The 19,837-nt window shown below is 37.9% G+C and overlaps 1 protein-coding gene across 2 annotated transcripts in view; it reads right to left on the reverse strand.

The window, feature by feature from the left end:
- ncapd3 (non-SMC condensin II complex, subunit D3) overlaps nucleotides 1-19,837 on the reverse strand; it is a 75,682-nt gene that overhangs the window by 42,878 nt on the left and 12,967 nt on the right. For both annotated transcript variants that reach the window (XM_078531943.1, XM_078531932.1), the window contains exons 4-15: nucleotides 17,010-17,194; nucleotides 16,481-16,651; nucleotides 15,758-15,819; nucleotides 14,696-14,783; nucleotides 14,444-14,580; nucleotides 13,756-13,828; nucleotides 9,393-9,518; nucleotides 8,444-8,696; nucleotides 7,406-7,486; nucleotides 5,851-5,925; nucleotides 4,737-4,810; nucleotides 2,748-2,882 (exon numbers count right to left, since the gene is read on the reverse strand). In XM_078531943.1, coding sequence (XP_078388069.1) covers nucleotides 2,748-2,882; nucleotides 4,737-4,810; nucleotides 5,851-5,925; nucleotides 7,406-7,486; nucleotides 8,444-8,696; nucleotides 9,393-9,518; nucleotides 13,756-13,828; nucleotides 14,444-14,580; nucleotides 14,696-14,783; nucleotides 15,758-15,819; nucleotides 16,481-16,651; nucleotides 17,010-17,194 — 1,460 coding nt within the window. The remainder of the gene's footprint in view (nucleotides 1-2,747; nucleotides 2,883-4,736; nucleotides 4,811-5,850; nucleotides 5,926-7,405; nucleotides 7,487-8,443; nucleotides 8,697-9,392; nucleotides 9,519-13,755; nucleotides 13,829-14,443; nucleotides 14,581-14,695; nucleotides 14,784-15,757; nucleotides 15,820-16,480; nucleotides 16,652-17,009; nucleotides 17,195-19,837) is intronic.

Raw genomic sequence — 19,837 nt, forward strand, 5'->3', positions numbered from 1 at the left:
TCTTTCTTAATTAACTTAGAATAATTCCAACATATACTACAATTTATTATGCTTATTAAAAGCTAGTACCGCATACAACTAAAAGTTAGATGTTACTTAACTGCACAGGTGTGTTTTAGGTATAATAACAGAAAATGCTGGAAAACTCCAGCATTTTCTGTTTTTATTTCAGATTTCCAGCATCTACAGCATTTTGCTTTTATCTGTGTACTTTAGGTATTTATTTTAATTATTTTATTTTACTTATTTTATTTTAAAGTTTGTTATTTTTATTTATATTTATTTGAATTAATAAACTACTACCAATAAGCTTTACTACTTCTATTACAAAAACCTTACAGTTACCAATAAATTGTACCAGTTTTTTTTTTAAAGAAAAATGAGCAAAACAAGTAAGGACAATCAGGACAAAAACAAGAATGTCAAATTTCAAACATATCACAACAATTTATACTACAGGAGAAAACAGTGCAGTTTGGCTGCAACTTGACTCTAATTGATCGAAGGCATTGCCATGGAGCAAGCAACTCCCCAAGCTCCCAGGTAATTCAAAAAAAACATGAGACTTGAACATATTCCTTGTGCTTGCAGAGAATGGGACCCCGCGCATAAGTGTATGTCATTTCTTCTAAGAGTTACAAATTTGACTGATTATCATAAATTGGTTGTTAGTGTCGCTATTATCACACTCAAGATTGTTCATCAAGTGCTGCCTAATCACAGAATCATATCTAACAGCAGATGTCTTGTTTTAGGTTTTGCAAGCGTGGGCTGGTTGACTATGGTCTGAACTCACCAGGCCTCCTTAGACAGCACCTTCCAAACCCATGACCACTACCATCTAGAAGGACAAGGGTAGCAGGCACATGGGGGCATCACCACCTTCAAGTTCCCCTCCAAGGTACTCACCATGCTGACTTGGAAATATATCACCATTCCTTCACCGTCGCTGGGTCAAAATCCTGGAACTCCCTTCCCTAACAACACTGTGGTCGTACCTACACCATATGGATGGCAAGCATTCAAGAAGGCAGCTCACCAGCACATTCTCAAGGGCAATAAATGCTGGCCTAGCCAATAATGCCCACATCCCACAAATAAATTTTAAAAAACACGTAGAACCGTGCATTGCTCGATAAACAGCCAGCAAACTCGCAAATGGGCCGAAGTTCACCAATGAAAAGTGCCCAGTCTACCTCAAATTATCCTAGAAAGGCACAAAACTTTGAACAGGTTAAGCAAGCAGTTTCACACTGCTACTATGCAAGTGATATTTTCCACCAACAGGTCAGTCAGTCCAAAAAGACTTTCTGCCTACCACACAATTGAGTAACATTGTGTATGAATTCCAGTGCTGGTGTGATGCCATGTATGTAGGTCATACATCATTGTGATTGGCTGATTGAATCAAACAGCATGTTCCTTTGGTTCTTCATAATACGTAGAATACAAACTGTACTCAAACAGCCTGTGCTTGCAAAACCCAAAACAAAACGTCTACTGTTAGATGTTTTGCTATTTAGATAAGATTGAGGGGCTAGGTATTACAATTCAAAAAAACACTTTCAACTGCACATGGAGATTTCTTAGTCCACAAACAAGCAATTCTATCGAAATTCTATTGTCTTCTGCAAACAAAAGGAATGTGTTCAAGCCTTGTGCCTTTTTTGAATTACTTGGGAGCTTGAGGGTCCTATAGTTCCCTGCTTTCTCCCTGGCGACGCCTCCGCCAATCAGAGTCAACTTGCCAACCAGTCGACACACTGTAGTATAAATTGTTATCGTTTGAAATTTGGCATTCTTGTGTTTGTCCTGATGAGTGCAAGGTGAAAAGCTTCAGCAACATGTCTTTCTTTTCAGCAATATTCAAGATCTGTACTACCAAGCGACTATTTTCATGAGCTTAATCCTCCCAATTCTGAATAATTCTCAAATATATAGCACCAGCTAAATAGAAGCTTGGCAATATTTATTGTTGAAAGATATTCTCAGCTCGACACTCCTGTGTCACCTTCCATTCTAAAGTAAAGAGGACAGTCTGGAAATCAGTTTCCAGCTATTAGCCAACAATACTCTGCAAGCAGCCACGAGAAAATGCATGAAGGAATGCAGAGTCATCTAGCCAAGCTTCCATCTTTTCCTCAGGGGGAAATAACTGTCTCCCTTTGGTATGATTTACATCAGAAGTTCACAATTGTTAAGTAACCACTCGAGTGCTATTGAATATCATGCTAATTGTTTTGATTATTAATGGGTACATCCATCTTGCATGATATAAACACTGCATAGTCTAAGGTTTGTTTTTAGAAGCAAGTTGTGAAATCATCTTAATTTTTTCCCTTCAACTTAGGCCTCCACTTATTAGAAGTGCTCTCCATAGGCAGGCACAGATAAGCAATCAGGTCCAAAACTGTGCAAGCTGTGCCTGAGATAGCTGTTAGAAGTTCTGTAATAACAGTTAGGTGACTCAACCTCTGATTTTGTGCAAATGCTAAAAGTTAAAGGAAAAAAGGTCTCCACTCAGCAACAAGATCAGAAGAAAATCACATATTTGAATCAATCTCTGGTCACTTTGTGGTATAATTTGCTGCCATCTGCTGTGAAACTACGTTGTTCAAGTTTTCACACTTTTACTTACACCTGTGCCAGCAGGACAAACATAATTTTAATAAGTCCTTGATGCATTTATTAGAAGTATTTGTATTTACTATGCATCCTGATCAGAAAACAATATCAAAAAACCATACCAACAGAAGATCAGTGATTGACTGCAATGCCTGCTTGCGAACAGATGGGGCAGGATCTCGACAATGGTCCTGTAATGTTGACAGGTCTTCTTGGGTGCAGATGGCAATATTGTGTTTTAAAATGCTGGCAAACACCTGTAGGTATGGAGCACAAAACAGCTGATTTGTCACCATATTCATTCATCAAGAAATGAAAATCTAAGCAAAGACTAATTTGCATTCAGCAACATGAATTATATATTTTATTTTGTACAATTCCCCTTTGGTTGACAACTGTTAACTAAAGGACCAGGGAGCTAATTCATTTACTTATTGTACAATTCAAGAAAGCATACCCATGCATTATACAGAAAAACATGTAATATTATTCAAGGGTTTTGCTTTAACAGCAATCAACTAACTGGCAGCGGAGTGAGAAAAGCACCAAGATGCGTACAAACCCAGACTTGTACATAATGTCTGATTATTTTTAATGCTCCATGATGTGGGTGTGGGTCAGATAAACTGGCTACCAAACCCTGCATGCATGTTAAATGTTGCATTCAATTTTGCAATGAACAAAATAAAAAGAAGGCTGCCTGACTTACTTCCACAGCTGCAATTAAATATTTTGATTGTTTAAATCAGGTCTTTGCCTTCTACCAACAGCATGAATCTTACCTATATAATCTAGGTTTATGGAAGCCCTGGGGCCTGGCCTGTTTGGAGTTCTTCAAAGGTCATGTATGTTTTGGTTTTCCTCAAGTCTCAACCTGAGTTTTGATTTATGACTAGTTAGCACTGCTGGGAATTCAGCCATTCTTATTCTTGCTACATTTTCAAAATCTTCCTGCATTGAAGGCCATTCAGCCTATCGTATTTGTGCCGGCTCTCGGACCCAGTGCTGTCTCCTCATTACTAACAAAACTCATCCTTGGCATCTTACTAATAGTTCTTTTCTATACCTGCTCCAGCGCGTCGACCTCATTCTTAAGGTGGATTGATAAAACTGGATTCCAGGTGTAGTTTAACATTACTTCTTCGCTTTTCAACTATGTGATCCCATTGCTGACACTTTGGATTCTTTTCTTTATTATTTGAAGATTTAGCAACTAGTCCTCCAACTTCTAAAATTTGTGCAAATGAATGCTTCAGTCTCTTCTCCACCAAACTAAAGTTCTCCTTTAGACATATATCTCTCCTTATTCCTCCTGCCAAAAATATTCACCTATTTTTTCTGAAATAAATTTCAGCTGACTATCTGCCCAAACTACTAATCTACGTTGGCCTGATATCACTTACTGTCCTCTTCAGTTAACCGCATACCCTAACACTGTTGTGTCTGCAAATCTGATACTGTGCTATACTCAAGTCCAGAAACAAAGACTTGAAAGGCATGGATTTATATAGTGTTTTTCACCGCCACCACACTTGGAGAGCTTTGCAGCCAATGAAGCACTTTTTAAAAGTGTAGTCACCCTTGTAATAGTCCCAACACTGAACCATCGTGACCATTTCTTCTTTAAGTGAACTGCAATCTTGCCAAATTCTGTGCTCTGCAGCTAAATTGTGCTACAAGTCACATGCATAGGGCAAACTCTTCAGGTACTCGTTTTCTATTCAAATTAAGTGAATTGACTACCCCTGGAAAATTCAGCACAGGTCTGCTCGGAGCTCCCAGCATCGGTGGAGGGAGGCCAGCTCAACTTAGGATTTTGGAAAACCAGAACTATTCTGCCTTGCCTCCACACTCATCATGGGCGGAATTTTACGACAGCGGGATTTTACAGTCCCGCCGAAGTCAATGGAGTTTAGAATGGCTCGTTGCATTTTCCCGGATGTAAAATTCCAGCCCATTTGTGGAAGAGGGGGCCTACTAAATCGGATATTTGTCTCAATTGCCTTTTCCATTTGTCAGCTAGAGACCAGGAGAAGCAAATATCTGGCTGCAATAGATGATTTATAAAAGTAAACAAATAATCAGCACCATGATCTCACATGCACATCTACCTGAATAGCTGATTTTCTGACAACGGTTCTCTCATCACCGGCTCTCAACCTCAACATGGTCATAATTTCTTTCGCTGTTCAAACAGAATGCAGAGTATTTCATTAATGTAGAATTCTAAACACTTCAAAATGTCTCATTGTGCTGAGACTGACTTAATACCACTGACATACAAAAAGGACACTTTACACATGTTTTCAGATCTCATGCACATCTTCAGAGTTTTAATGTATTATTTTAATTAACTTGAAAAATATTTGGCAGCAAAAGCTGAATCATTGGGCTGCTATATTCGCAGTTTGTTCAAATTGCTCACACGGCATTTTAACAGCATCGTAATCCAATTATTTTCATTTACATACAATGGGCTCATACTATACAATGTGGAGTGCCAGCACATTCAATATGTGCTACAGTGTAATGACTGACTTAATGGATGCTTTACTTAGAAACCACATGTTTATGCAAGAGCAGAAAAATTTAAAATTAAATGCAGAATTCAATTACCTAAAGCCTATCAAGATCTTTGAATTCATTTTCAGTATAAAATTCTATAACTAAAACTTTAATCTTAAAGATGCTGTTCATAAAACAATTTTCCAGAGTTAAAAACAAAAAACTACTGCGGATGCTGGAAATCCAAAACAAAAACAGAATTACCTGGAAAAACTCAGCAGGTCTGGCAGCATCGGCTGCACCAAAGACAGGAAGCCAGTAACCTTTTGTCCCTCCTTACCCCTTAGGTTTTTTTTTAAAAACTCAATCATATCTCCTTTTTCCCCCAACATGTTCCTTATGACATTTTTGTTGCGCACCACTTTGTCCCCTTGACTCTCTTATGGATTTTCTTTGTATTTTTTCCTTTTCTCAATAAAAATGTTTTAAAAATCCTAATAAATATTTTGTTAGGGAACTCCACTTCAACACATCTGAAAAAGAAACTAATCTGCGTACACAGATTCCAGCCAGAAAATGTAATTTAAGACAGCTCAGCAGTATCAGCACTGGATTTACTCAATTAAATAAAAAAAAAATCAAGTTACTTTTTGTAAAACACTTCAATACAAGGCCTACAGCAATGATATATTTCACATGGACATGAATTCTTGTGCTCACCATTAGTGAATGTGGAATCCCCAGGGTCTGTGACTTCAATGCTTTTTAGTGTGTCCTTGCATTGGTTAGCAGTGGCTAGAAGTTTCAAAATGTTTGAAACAAAACAAATTGAATATATCAGTCTGTAGTTTTTTTCCAATCTATATTTTACTGCAATGCCACACAAGTAACCAACTGCAAAAAGGAGTTTGAAATGTGGTAAATATTTAGAAATACTAAAGGTGTTATGACGAAGCCACAGTGAAAACCGAAAGGCCATAGCACAGGACACCAAAGGTAAAGCAGTAAAATAGGAAACTAGGTACACCAATAATTAGATGTTTCAATACACTAAGTTTCTACTTTAAAAGCTTGAAGACTCTCAGAAGGAAAGACTTGGACAGATAAGGAGTTCCAGTTCTAGCATTTTGGAAAAAGGAGGAAGTTGGCAGTTATTCTTGAGTTCAAACTCAGTGATATAGAGAGAAGGAAAAGAAAAGTCGCATAGGACAGATAGCAGCTTTAGCCACTGACCAAATTGTACTTTACTGGCAGGAAAATACACAGCATTTTAAATTCCATACCAGCTAGAACACTAGCAGTTTATGGTCGGAAAAACAAAAGCAGTTAAGTTAGAAAAACAGCAAAGAATTATCAGTCTCCGTACTGCCTAACTTATAATGGCAAATAGACTGGAGTGTGTTTAATGCAATTTGTAGCGGGTTCTTCTGCAGGATGCAGATATAAGAAACTGTCCAAACAGCCCAGTGGCAAGAAAACAGATATGCTGCAAAAATTAGGACTGGAGGTGAGGGAGCGGTTCAGATTTTCCCAATAAGGTTGAATGATAAGTTTGTATCATTAAAATCACAGTTGTCAAGAAAAGTGACTTAAGCAAAGAAAGTTGAAGATTTGTGCAACAAAAAGCTGTGAAAGGTTACAAAGATTACAAAATCATTAAAGGCAGCAAATATATTTGGCCACAAAAAGGTTAAAATGACGGTTTGAAGAGAGCCAGTAGAACCAGCGTGGAAGTTAGAGCAAGGAAGCAGATAATTCACTTGTATCAAAATGTGGGAGTATAAAGTATGAGAAAAATTGGAAGAGGAAATGCCAGAAAGATGTAAAATTCAAATCTTAATGAGAAACATTGGATGAGGACAGGGTAACTGAAAGTGCAAAGACAGGGTAGGAGGTGCTAGAAGTATTGCAGAAATGTAGAGTATAGGGAGGAGAGGAAATTACAAATTCACTGGAGTGTTTTTCCAAATGGTTTGCAAATCAAGCTCGATCTCCATACTGTTAATATTAACAGAGAGATGACAAAGCAAGGGTCAGGGAGAGGGGGACACACACACACAGTCCCCCACCCCCTGTTCGAGCTTAATGTCTAAGTACAGTAGTACTACCAGAGGCAAATCAAAGAAAATCTAATCAATTCCTAGTGATGCAATGAAAACAGAATGAGCTCAGAATCACCCCATGCAACCAATCGCTAATACCCCAACATGTGCCACACCATGCTGCCTCATCCTAATCATGCTCTTATTGAAAGTAAAAAGAATTATATGGTTACCTTCACCATCCATCTTCACCGTATTCTCCGGAGTGTTCAATTCTGCATCCGACTGCCCATGAAACATTGATCTTCCTCCAACTGCAAAAATTAGCTTGAAGTGATTTACCATAAATGACTGCCTCCCTGGGCTGACCAGTTTATTAGTTTGTTTCAACCTTTAGGAAGCTTCAAGAAGCACTAACAATTTGGTTTAAAAGTATTTTTCTTTAGGCTTTGACCAGGTTCAAACTGATGCATATATCAGAACACAACAAAACATACAAGAAAGATGTCAACAGCCAAGTATACCCAGCAGCAATCGACAATCCGTGCATGCAAACATTCAAAATGAGAGTTTGTTCTCATTTTTCCTGACACTGACAGGAAGCCATTCTTAAATTGTCTCTAGAACTTCACTTAATAGTAATTTACAACTCCAGCATTCAGCCAGGCGTGTGACTCCACTCAAATCTCTAATATAGGATGGGTTTTCCCCATCGTACTGATGCTATAATTTCTATTGGGAAAATAAGATCTGTTATCAACATGAGCACTTGTCAAGATGAGGGAAAAAAAGTGTAATTAAATGATTTTGTGGAAAACTATCCAGCAAGTAGCTTAAATAATTCACTGATAACAGTTCATTAAGTCTGCTCCCATCAATAACTGAGCTGCATTCACTGACATAAGCTGGCGGAGAACAATGTGAATAATTACATGGAATAACAGGACCAGAATTACGTTCTTTGCAGACTAACTGAATGTGTGCATTACTGCATTTGGAAGAACGATATTTGATTAAATGTTTGTGCAGCAGCTTCACACATATTCAAATCAAGGCTTCAAGAATCTTGGAGTCAGAATCCTGTAACCCAGAGCAACTAGACAAATCATCGTGCACTAAATCTGGCATTCTCGATCATTTTCATACTAACCACTAATTTCTACTACTCAGGCACTTCTGTATATTTCAATATGTATCCTGCAAAATTGAATACAAGTTTGTGCAAAGTAGTAATAGATTGAAAAATGCATTATGATTTTAATGGTACTTACTTCCTAGCAATATTTCCTGAACATACTCCACAGCTGTTAAAGAATTCAACTCTAGGCACTGTGCAAGACAAGCGAGTGCTCTGCTTCGGACTGAAGGAGCCTTATCAGAGCATCTACCCAAGATTACAACCTGGATCCAGTATTTGTGATAGAGATACTTCTGATGCTCTGGAGGAATGGAGCTATCTTGTTCCCTCTCAGGAAAGTCGAGTAATGCCATTACCACATCCAATGTAAAGTTTCTGTAAGCTACCTAAAAATCATGAGAAACAATGCACAAATTCAGTGTTAAAAGAAAAGAGGCGTAATGCATCCTCTTCCTCATTGAGTATCTAAGACAGCAACCATTCAGGCCAATATTAAAGTTCAAAATCTTGTTATTCAAAGAAATTATTTTGTAATGCAATTGAAGGAGGCATAAAAGAAAAAAAATCAGAAATAAAATTAAAATGAACACAAGCTACATTAGTAGTCATCACATGTTAGAATGTTAGAATATTTACATTTGAATTTACTGAAAAGATGGTAAAATATTGCTTATTGTAACACGATGCACAAGGTGCACACGGAAGAGTAGGAACTCAAGTAGGTTTTCGTCTTCACGGCTTGGGTAGTAATAAGGTAGAATGGATCATTCATCTGTTTATAGAACCTGCTTGGTTTTTATTCAATGAAGATCATGCCTGTTCTAAGCAGATAGACAATCCTCTTCACCAGAGGATCAACCAAGTGAAGAAGTTATAAACCTTCCCCCACATCTTACTTTAAATAAGAACAGAAAATGTTAAAAATAATCAGCTGGTTAGGCAGCATGTGGAGAGCTCAATCCAATGAAAGGTCAACAACCTGAAAAGGTTCACTGTTTTTTCCTTTCCCCACAGATGCTGTCTGACATGTCGAGTATTTTTAATTTGGATTTCCAGCATCTTCAGTGGTATAGTTTTCTTACCTTGCTGTTTTGTGAGTATTTGTGCAACCAATCTAAGAAAGCAACAAAGTCCACAGAAGGAAGTCTTGTCAGCAATTTCACAAGGGCCTGGGCACCATGGGTACGGTATTCCGCTTTATCTGGTACCTACAACATAAACAGTATCAAATGCCAGCACAGGAATAGGATTAGCCCATTCAGTCCTTTCAGCCTGTTCTACAATGCAATGAAATCATGGCTGATTATCCTAACTCCACGCACCAACCTCCTGCTTGCTCCATAATCCCTTAATACCCTTGGATAGCAAAAATCTATCAATGTTCGATTATAATAAATTATTAATAAGCTTGCATCTGCTGGTTTGTGTGGGAGAATTTCATATTTCCATCACCCTTTGCATGAATAAGTCTTTCCTTCTCTCCTGAATTAAAAACAAAGCACTGGAAAAATTGTTGTTTTTATTTCAGATCTCTAGTAGCCGCAGTATTTTGCTTTTATTCTCTTCTGCTTGGCTTGTCTCTGATTTGGTTATGTTCCTTTGTCCAAGTTTCCCCACCAGTTGACAAAGTTTCTCTCTATCTACCCTATAAATTTATTTCAAAGCCCTAAAGACCGCAATGAAATCACCCCTTAACCTTCCATATTCCAAGGAATTACAAGGCTTCTGTTTATGTGATCTGCTTTGATAATCTAATCCTTGGAGCCCTGGTAACATTTTGCTGAATCTGCACTGCACTTCTTCGAAGGTCAATATGTCCTAAGTTGCCAGAACAGTACACAACTGCAGGTGTAGTCTAACCAGGGCTTTGCATAGCCATGGGAAAACTGCTGTCCCTTTATATTGTAGCCTTTCTAGTTAGAAAAGGATAACAGAACATTAGATCTCAGGTTACTTTTTGTACTTGATTACTACATTCTAGTAATTTATGTACACAGACACCCAAATTTTTTGACTTCCACTGCTTCTAACGTTTCACTATTTAAAAAAAAAACCTCAGATTTAATATTTTTGGGCCCAAAATGAATATCCTCACACTCGCCTGCACTAAATTGTTACAGTTTTGCTCAGTCACTTAATCTATTATAAATAAACCTTGCAATTTTATACACCCATTACACTACTAATCTTTGCATTATTAGCAAACTTGGATATGTGGCTCTTTATTGCGTTATCCAAGTCAATTATTCATGATTGGTTGAGACTCTGGTACAGATCCTTATGGGACACCGCTAATCATTTCCTTTAACCAATGGAAATTTACATAGTATTTATGGAACAAAACAGCCAGTGTTTTTACTCCACACAAGCCTCCCCCTACTCAATACTTCAACTACTCCATGTGGTAATAAGTTCCACATTTTAACCATTCGCTGGGTAAAGAAATTCCTCCCGAACCCATACTGGATTTATTAATGACAATCCTATATTTATGGCTACTAATTCTGGTCTCCCCCGAAAGTAAAATCATCTTAATGTTTACGTTTTCATAATCTTGCAGACCTCCATCAAGTCACCCCTTAGTTCTGGCATCATCCTAGTATCTGATTTTTTGCACCTCTGCCATTATATTCTCTTTAAAATATAAAGTCCAGAACAGTTCACACTATTCCAAGTTATCACCTGTGTTAAAAAAAATCCTGAAACTGCAGAAGAAATTTCTTCTGCTTCACCACTATAACTTTGGCAGAAGGTTGTCAAAAGCGGGTGTAAACAGGATTTCTGCTGAAGTTAGGGCAGCAGAGCAGAAGAAGCCCCAAAGAGATTACCAATGTGGACATTTACTGAGTATTGTGAACGAGCATGGATATTCCAGCCGCCAGTATGTAGGTAGTTAAATGTCATAGAAAATGAAATGTAGCTAACAAAAACTCAAATCAGCCAAGACAAGTGGACATGCCAAACAAGTCAGCTTGTGGGGATTAATTGAGTTTGGCTGTTGATAATGTGCTCACTTAAGGTTATGCGTTCAAGATCCACAATGAGTTTGTTCACACGGTCCAGGTGTCGATGGGTGGTTGCATTATGAGAAGTGTCATCTTTCAAATGAGATCAAATCAAAGTCTCAAGTTCAAGGAAACTTAAAGACCCCACTTAATTATTTAGAAAGCAAGTTTTCCTAACACCTTGGCAACATTCAAGCCTCAGCTAATGCACTGAAACAGATTTTCAGGCCTGCTGTTTGCTGCCTGTGGGATTTTACTGTGTGCAAATTAGCCAATATATTACCTACATAAATGACAGTAAATCTAAAGTAATCAATTGGTTGAGAACTCCCAAGAACACAAAAGGCAGTATATACGTTGCTTTCAAACAAGCATTTTATATCTGCTAAGGTATGTAAATTGGTCTAACAGAGGTTTCCATCCCTACCACAAAACCAAAGCGATTCTCAAACGCTTCATAAATGATATGCTAAGTGATTGTGCCAAAAGTAAACTATATCATTTTGTCCTGCTCAACCAGTCTGCAGCCCTTGGCAAGGCTGACCACATCATCCTTCCCCAATGGCTCTCTAGCATCATTCGGCTAGGTGGGACTGCAATCACCTGGTCCCATTCTTATCTAACCAGCTGTAGCCACAGAGCCACCTGCAACAGCTTCGCTTCCCACTCCTCCTCATTTATTTCAGATGTGCTCCAAGGATCTTTCCTTGGGTCCCTCCTATTTCTCATCTATATGCTACCCCTTGGCGACATGATCCAAAAAGCATATAACGTTCCATGCATATGCTGATGTCACCCAGCCTACTCACCATCACCTCTCCCAACACCTCCACTGTTTCTAAATTGTCATTCTGTGGAGGAGCAGAAATTTCCTCCAACTAAATACTGGGAAGACCATTGTCTTCAGTCCGCACCACAAACTCTATTTCTAGCCACGGACTCCATTTCTCTCCCTAGCAACTGCTTGATGCTGAACCAGACTGTTCATAACTTGATATTATTTTTGACCACGATGAGCTACTGACTACTTAACTGCAGCATCACAAAGACTGCCTACGTCCACCTATGTAACATTGCTGGACTCTGCCTTAACTCACCTGCTGCTGAAATCCTTTGTGACCTCTGAATCTGAATGGCCTGGATCTTGTAGGTAGCATTCGCTGCTATTGGAACCACAAGATCCAGGCCACTATGCCAACCCACTTCTAGCCAGGCTCTGTCATTTTGCCTTCCGTAAACGGAGGTCATCAATAAGTCTACTGCCTGTATTTTAACTTGCACCAAGTTCCATTCATCTTGTGCTCACTGATCTACATGGCTCCCGTTTAACCAATTTTAAAGTTTATCATTATTGTTTTTAAATCTCCCCAAAGCCTCACCCATCCCTATCTCTGTAGCCTCCTCCAGCCTTCAATTGCCTTAATATCCCTTTATGTGGCTTGGTGTCAAATTGTTTCACAGTGATCCTCTGAAGTACCTTGGGACATTTGACTCCGGTATAGGCGTTATGTGAATATAAGGCTGTGAAATTAGAAACCATTTTAAATTGAGAATATGTAGGACAATACTTGCAGCTGATAAAAATAAATTAATGCAACAAAGTTTCACTTTTCACACCTAATTTCAAAGTATAGCACATTGGACATTTTACTCAACATAATGTGCACTGAAAATAGATAACCAATTTTCAAAAAGGAGTTAGCCATTTCAATTCAAATTTGTTTCTATGAAGCAATTGAAGGTTCAAATCAATTTTTGAACTTTATTGACTGTGATGCTCACCAAAGTGGATTAAAGCAGAACAAGATGAATAAAAGTTGTGGGATGTTAAATGAATAATTCTTGAGACAATGTTAAACCTATATAAACCATTTGTCAGGCTGCAGTTAGAATACTTCACCCAATTTTAGGTACCTTACTTTAGGAATGCCATGCAGTGGGTAGCGAAAGAATTCACTATGATGCTTTCAGGACAGTGATGCATTAAATATGAGGAGAAACTAGAGTAACCAAAGATTAAAGCAAAAATGATTGAAAGTTTTGAACAAGTAAATTAGGAAATCCAACTTCTACTGGCTAATGAGTCAGTAACTCAAAGGCATAAAATAAAGATTAACACCAAAATAAAAGACTAAGGGAAAGTTAGGTTCATTTTTCAATTTAGAATTGACAGGACATGGAAGGTCTACCAGAAACATGAAAACCATTTTAGATAGTGGAAGAAATATTAGATAGGGAAACGGGTAAAGTGTATGGCTCTCAGAGAGCCTGTGCAGGTGTACTGAGCTAATCGGCTCCTTCTGTGCTAAAATCTGAAACACTTTATGCGAAATTTGTAGATAAAGTTATGTTGAATCTATCAATTTTTTATTTGCTTGAAATTTTCAACATCCTAGATTAGCAACTGTAATATATCATTCCAAAGCAAAAAAATTCAAACCTTAGTGCAGATGTGCTGCAGCAAAACTCGAAGTACAGGCAACGCAGTGTCTTCCATCTGATCCACAATATAACTATGAACAAAATATTTCAAAGTCATAACAAAGTCATATGATAATCTTTTCATACCACCTTTACTGCTGTGTAATTGTTCTTCATACAAAATATTCCCTCTACTTAGTAAACAACTAGCACAGAGACCAAGAAAAATTAAAATTAACATTCAAAAATATGGATGGCTCTACTTTAGCTGTTCATTTGTCAAAGCAAATTGGGACATACCAAGGCAATCAAAATGATATTTTGGGAGAAGGTATGAGAGTACTTGAGACATGAATTATGAGAAGTGTATATGGTCAAAAGCAATAGGTCACTTTGGGCCTATGGTTCTCGAAACTTTCCACCACTGGAGATTTCCTCACCTCATGTCTGGGTCTGTCCTATTCTAACTGAGGGGGATTGATTTCTGTGATTAATCAACAACTTCATTTCTGTTGCATCACGCAGCTACTAGGCTTATAGCTAGCAAACTAGATGGGACCTTGATAGTTTTTCACCTAGGAAATCATAGGCCCTTATCAAACCATGTTTAGCTGTATTCTAGAAAAGTAACTTATTTTGGATCAAATGTTAAAAAGAACCCAAAAATGTTTCCTCCAAAAGAAAAACATTTCATGAGAACTTCTCACCTGACAAATCTAATAGCTTGATCTCTGGCAGCAATAACTTTCTGTCCCACTCCCAGAAGTACACCAGATTTGGAACCTCCTCCTCCTCCTACCAATAAAATTGTATTCAATAGTCTTTGGAAGAGCCAGCGGAGTGTCTGGAAAGATGCAAAACAAAATTAAATACATCTAATCACATTAATTTCAATTTATTAATTATATTGAAATTAATGACCTGAAACAAATATTATGTTAAGCTCTTAAGGCCAGTACCTTATTAACATCACCATGGTTAGGGGAGCACAGTAATTTAAGTCCATAATAAGCCAATTCTGGCAAAGTCTTCATTCTTTCAATATTTCTGACAGAACAAAAACAAGAGGACAGTTAGAGAATCCAAATAACTCCAATTTGTTGAATATATATTTAGCAGACCTGCTAGTTTTAATTAAATCCTTTCCAAAACAAGGAAATCATTCGAATGAGTTTAATAAAATATGCTGCAAACTGTTGGTCACTTTTGCCTAAACATGCTGCCGCTTCACAATTCAAAACATCATTTCCAACACATTAATGCTTAGTTAATGGGAACTCCAGCTACACTTACCATCAATAAACTTTGGAAATTATTTCCAAAAAACAGAGCAACATGTTTCACCTACAAAGTAACACTATTAGCTATTTCCATGATTTCAGTCGAAGAAATCTGGGACCAAGTCACCTTAGACTGATCTCCAGGTTCATGGTATCAGACCCAGGAGGAGGAAGGAGGGAAAAATTAACCAAGAAATAGAAAACTATGAAAAACACAAAATCCTCTACCTAAATAACATCTATATTTCCATCATAATCACGAATCAAATGTTGTCAAGAGGGGACATGTGTCCCCTGATAACTATGCGGTAAAAATCACTACTGCACCACAGACCAGGAAATCCTCAGTTAGCCAGGATAGCCAAGTACAGCCAAGGAGGGCACTAAAGATGGCTGCAGTTCTCCACAGTCAGAGTAAAATTAGCAAAAATTTGGACTTTTGATCCTTATAGGAAGTGTACAAGATTGGATACTAGAGTGGAGAGCAGGCTAGAGCTCGACTATCTGAAGTTGGATAGCTACTAGTGCTTAGCAGTCTGGTTCATACATGAACAGGAGGGGTACCAGAGGCTGCCTACAGAATGCTAGTAAGGGGGTCAAGGAGTTTTAGAGGAATGCAGGAATAGAAAAAAAACCATTAACAAAAAGCACACTTATTGCCACTAGAACAAATAGTAAACAGGCTACATACACTGTTCAGAGAAATGAGCGAAGTTTTCTTTACTGTATTTGCATACTTACATAGAATCTGAAAAGTCTAATACTCCAATTACAGTCTCAAAGTTGGTCAGTTCAGCAAATAGCTACAGAAACAAAAAAGGTCTCAAAAATGCAAATAATCAGGATTAATTAAAACCAGTTATCTGCACAAACATTCTCATAAAACAATCACCTTCACAGTTCATGGACATTATGTCCTATCGCAGACATTATTCACTTAATTAACTGCAATGTGATTCTACAAAGGCTTTGCCTGTATCCTCTCCTTTCAAACAGTTAAAGGACTCCAAAAAATTCAATAGCCTCTGTTCATTTTTAATCAATTGCTTTCCTTGGCATACCATCAGCTCAAGAACCATCATATTCCAGACAGTTACTTGATCTCATATTTCATATCAATTATCTATTTATTAAATTAATAGGATATCAACATGCTCTATTAAGTGAACCATTGTTCCTAAATGGCATGCAATATACTGTCAACAGGACCCAGTGATATCAATGAGTTGCATTTGCTCTGACATAAGGTAATTAAAGCGATTATTTAGTATACAATTCATAACAGTTGGACATTAGATCAGAATCAAAGGGTACAGGCAGCATAAAATAGTATAAAATTTTGAAGTGTTGACATAATAGTTATATTCTATTCCAGTACCCATATATCAAAAAAAGTTATACCATCAATCTGATTCAAATTTGTTGGGCCCATTGTAAATTTGGCACAGCAGCCTGCATCTTTACCTGCAGACAGTGTTGAGCACAATCAGATTTTTCTTTCAGGAAGAATTTGGACAGCAGTCGCAGGATATTTTTCAGCAGAGACAAAATATCATCCCTGATACGGCAGAGATCATGCGTGGAGAAATAAACATCGGCATCTTCCTCATCATCCTCCTCCTCCTCAAATATATCCTGGAATGGAGGAACAGATATTAGACCACAGGGCATCTTCAATCACCTTGTGCCCTTTGAAAATCAGAAACAAAAAATTGGTACTAATGTAACTAATTAGCTTACATTCGAGTTCCCAATCTATCTTGTACCACATGAGGAGCTCTTGACTGAAGAGTGCATTTGACATGGAAAACCAATATCAAAATATCAATATGAGTCATATGGACTCGCAACGTTAACTGTATTCCTCTCCACAGATGCTGTCAGACCTGCTGAATTTTTCCAGCTGTTTTTGTTTCAGATTTCCAGCATCCGCAGTATTTTGCTTTTATCAAAGTTGTTATCATTCTTTCGCAAAGGCCAGAGTGGTACATACCTCATTATTTTTCTGTCTGACTGGCTTGGCTCGCTTTCTTCCTTTCACCCCACCCTGAGAACTCTTCAACTGGGTATCTTTCTTCCGCTTTCTATTCCCTTCTTCTGTTACAGGCCAGCTCTTTTTAATAGTGTCCAGGCATTTGTCAAAAAGTACTGGGTGAAAGATACGGTTGGCTACACTTCCTACAAAAATATACATTTTAAAAATTACAGAATGCAAAGTATCAACATACCTGGAAAAGTATTTACCAATACAAAGTGAGTACTCTTATGTGATTTCAATATCTACAAAATCAGTGCCCTTCAGAAACAAAACTATACATGCTCTAGGAAGTCACTACACATTACACCCAGCTTATTTAGATTGCAATGGTATATTTGAATGCATGACTGCTGGGAATAATAGGCTGTTAGAGTGCAAAATGATATGGTAATGTTCCCTGGGCTTTGGTTGGAGGATATCAAGGATGCTGCCATAACGAGGAGAAGTGCTGCAGAAGCTGTAAACATTTTCTACAGCTCCAAAATAGAATGAGGCATATGCGTACCCTTTAGGTTAAATACTTCAGTCTCAAAAGAAAAGAATTGTATGTTTACTCAAGCAGACAAAATTCTTTAGTACTTCACACCCACAACCAGAGACATAGGATAGTTGAAATGTTTTTGGAATTTTCAACACTCCAAATTTCTAATGGGCAAACAATTGGCAATGTTTTTCCCAAATTGAGAAAAATAAAATGTTTGTATTTACATAACACATTATAAATTCCCAAAGTACTTTTATAACCAATGAATTCCTCCCGAAGCACAATTAGGTAAGTGAGCTGCGAACAGCAAGGAATATAACAGCAGTTCAAGGCGTGAACAGTTAGAATCATTCAGTTGTGTTGGTTGTTGGGATGAGAGTCTGCACTACCTGAATACTTCAATGTTCTGGGCAGCCAGCTGGACCAGTAAATGAGGAGTTAAAACAGCCTTCTGTTGAGCAGTATCCTTCAGAAAATAAAATATACATTTTTCAGGAAGTAATGCATTTTGTAAGTAAGTTTAAGACATGGGCAGCTCCACAGGTAAGGAGGCTGATGGAATGTGTGAAAGTAACTCGGCTATGTTTGATAGCTGGAATATGTCAGCTTGTTCACTTGTGCTTATGGGGAATGGAACTGGTAACATTGCCCTCATAAACTCAGAATTACCAAATGATTAGTAGAGATTAATAAAAGGTTAAGTGCATTTTGCTGAATCCATGTTTGCTATTCTGCTACTGCTTGCATGCATCTTTGCTTCATTATGATTTATTGGTGGTATGCACTGACTGTAGCAATCCAAAGTAAAATTGGAATACAAGAGTGAAATTCCTGCACTCATACAGGAATCATGAGAATGGTATCTCAATGAAGACCTGATCCTGCATTGTTACAACCGTATGCATGTGATATTTGATATTTAAGCTAATAGGGTGAATTTGAACAAGAAAGGAGTCAAACACTGGTCAAGTGAGAAATGTCGGCCAGAGCACTTGGGGAACTTACTGCACTCTTAATTGTGCCAAGGAATCTTTTACATCCATCTCTGCTGGAGGCCTCAGCTTAACGTCTCATCGGAAAGATGACCTCACTAAGGAGGCAACACTCCCTCCTAAAGTCAGTTATGTGATAAGTCCTAGAGAGGGATTTGAATTTTCTAACTCAGGAGGCATCAGTGCAAACAACTGAGCCAATGTGACAATAATTCAATGACAAATAATTAAATGTACATGTTACTAGACACGTGACAGACCAAAATCCCAGTGCCTCAGCAATCTGCATTAGTTGCAATATTTTCTGGAAACAAACCAAAATCAAAAACAGTTCTACGGTCAGGAGGAATCAATATGAGACACAATTTGAAGTTTCCATACAGTACTGAAATGCAATAGGCTACAAGGTTCTGCTCAGCAGTTGTAGGGTGTTGACCAATGTGCAGAATTAGATTCAGAATCAAAGTGCATTACTGGGTGGTGTTTTCTGAAAGAATTAAAAGCACATTTACTTGATTTCAAGCCATTTTTCATTCCAAGAGCTTTCATTATAAAGAGAGTTTCTGAACTAAGTATGCCTAACCAACACATGACACTGGTCATAGCCATAAATTGACATGTAGTAAGTAAAGAGGTAAATTACAAACAAGCTGGCAATCACACTTGATGTAATAGATGACACAGCAGCAGGCTTGTGACCTTAACGCAAAATAGCAAGGAAACAAGTTTACAACTACAATCATTTCTGACATAGCAATACATCTCTGCTGTGTTCTCAGGGGGTGGTGACAGGTAGAACGGTGAGGGTGGGAGGGGGGAAAGAAATCAAGGTCACAAGGTCATGCTATCAGGCCATACCTCTGTTACAAACGACACAGGTTGATGCCTAGACAAAGGCCCTCTCCCCACATACAATACAAACAATGGTGGGTGCCAGAAAGAGGTATGACTTGGAAAGGTTAGAAAATTAGGATTATCATTGTAAACAGCTGTTTCAACATACCACCACTCAAATCAATCATTTGGCACCTGATATGATGTGTGTAATTATCAGAGCAGTACAGTCCCCACCACTAACAGCTGGTGTGCTGGTATCCATGCAGTTTGCAAACTATACACAGTAAATCAGTATAGCAAAGGAATGATGTAAAGTAGTGGAGGCATATAAGAAGTCAGGATAATTCTGTTCAGCACACAAGAGTGATTCAGGAGCCTGTACAGGCAGCCAATAACTCAGTCAACTTTGCTGAGATTAAAGTCCTGAAACTGTCAGCTATCTGTAGGAGGGCAAATTAACAAGTTAATCA

This window comes from Cetorhinus maximus, chromosome 2 (genome assembly GCF_964194155.1).
Source record: "Cetorhinus maximus chromosome 2, sCetMax3.hap1.1, whole genome shotgun sequence".
In the NCBI taxonomy this organism is placed as follows: Eukaryota; Metazoa; Chordata; class Chondrichthyes; order Lamniformes; family Cetorhinidae; genus Cetorhinus; species Cetorhinus maximus.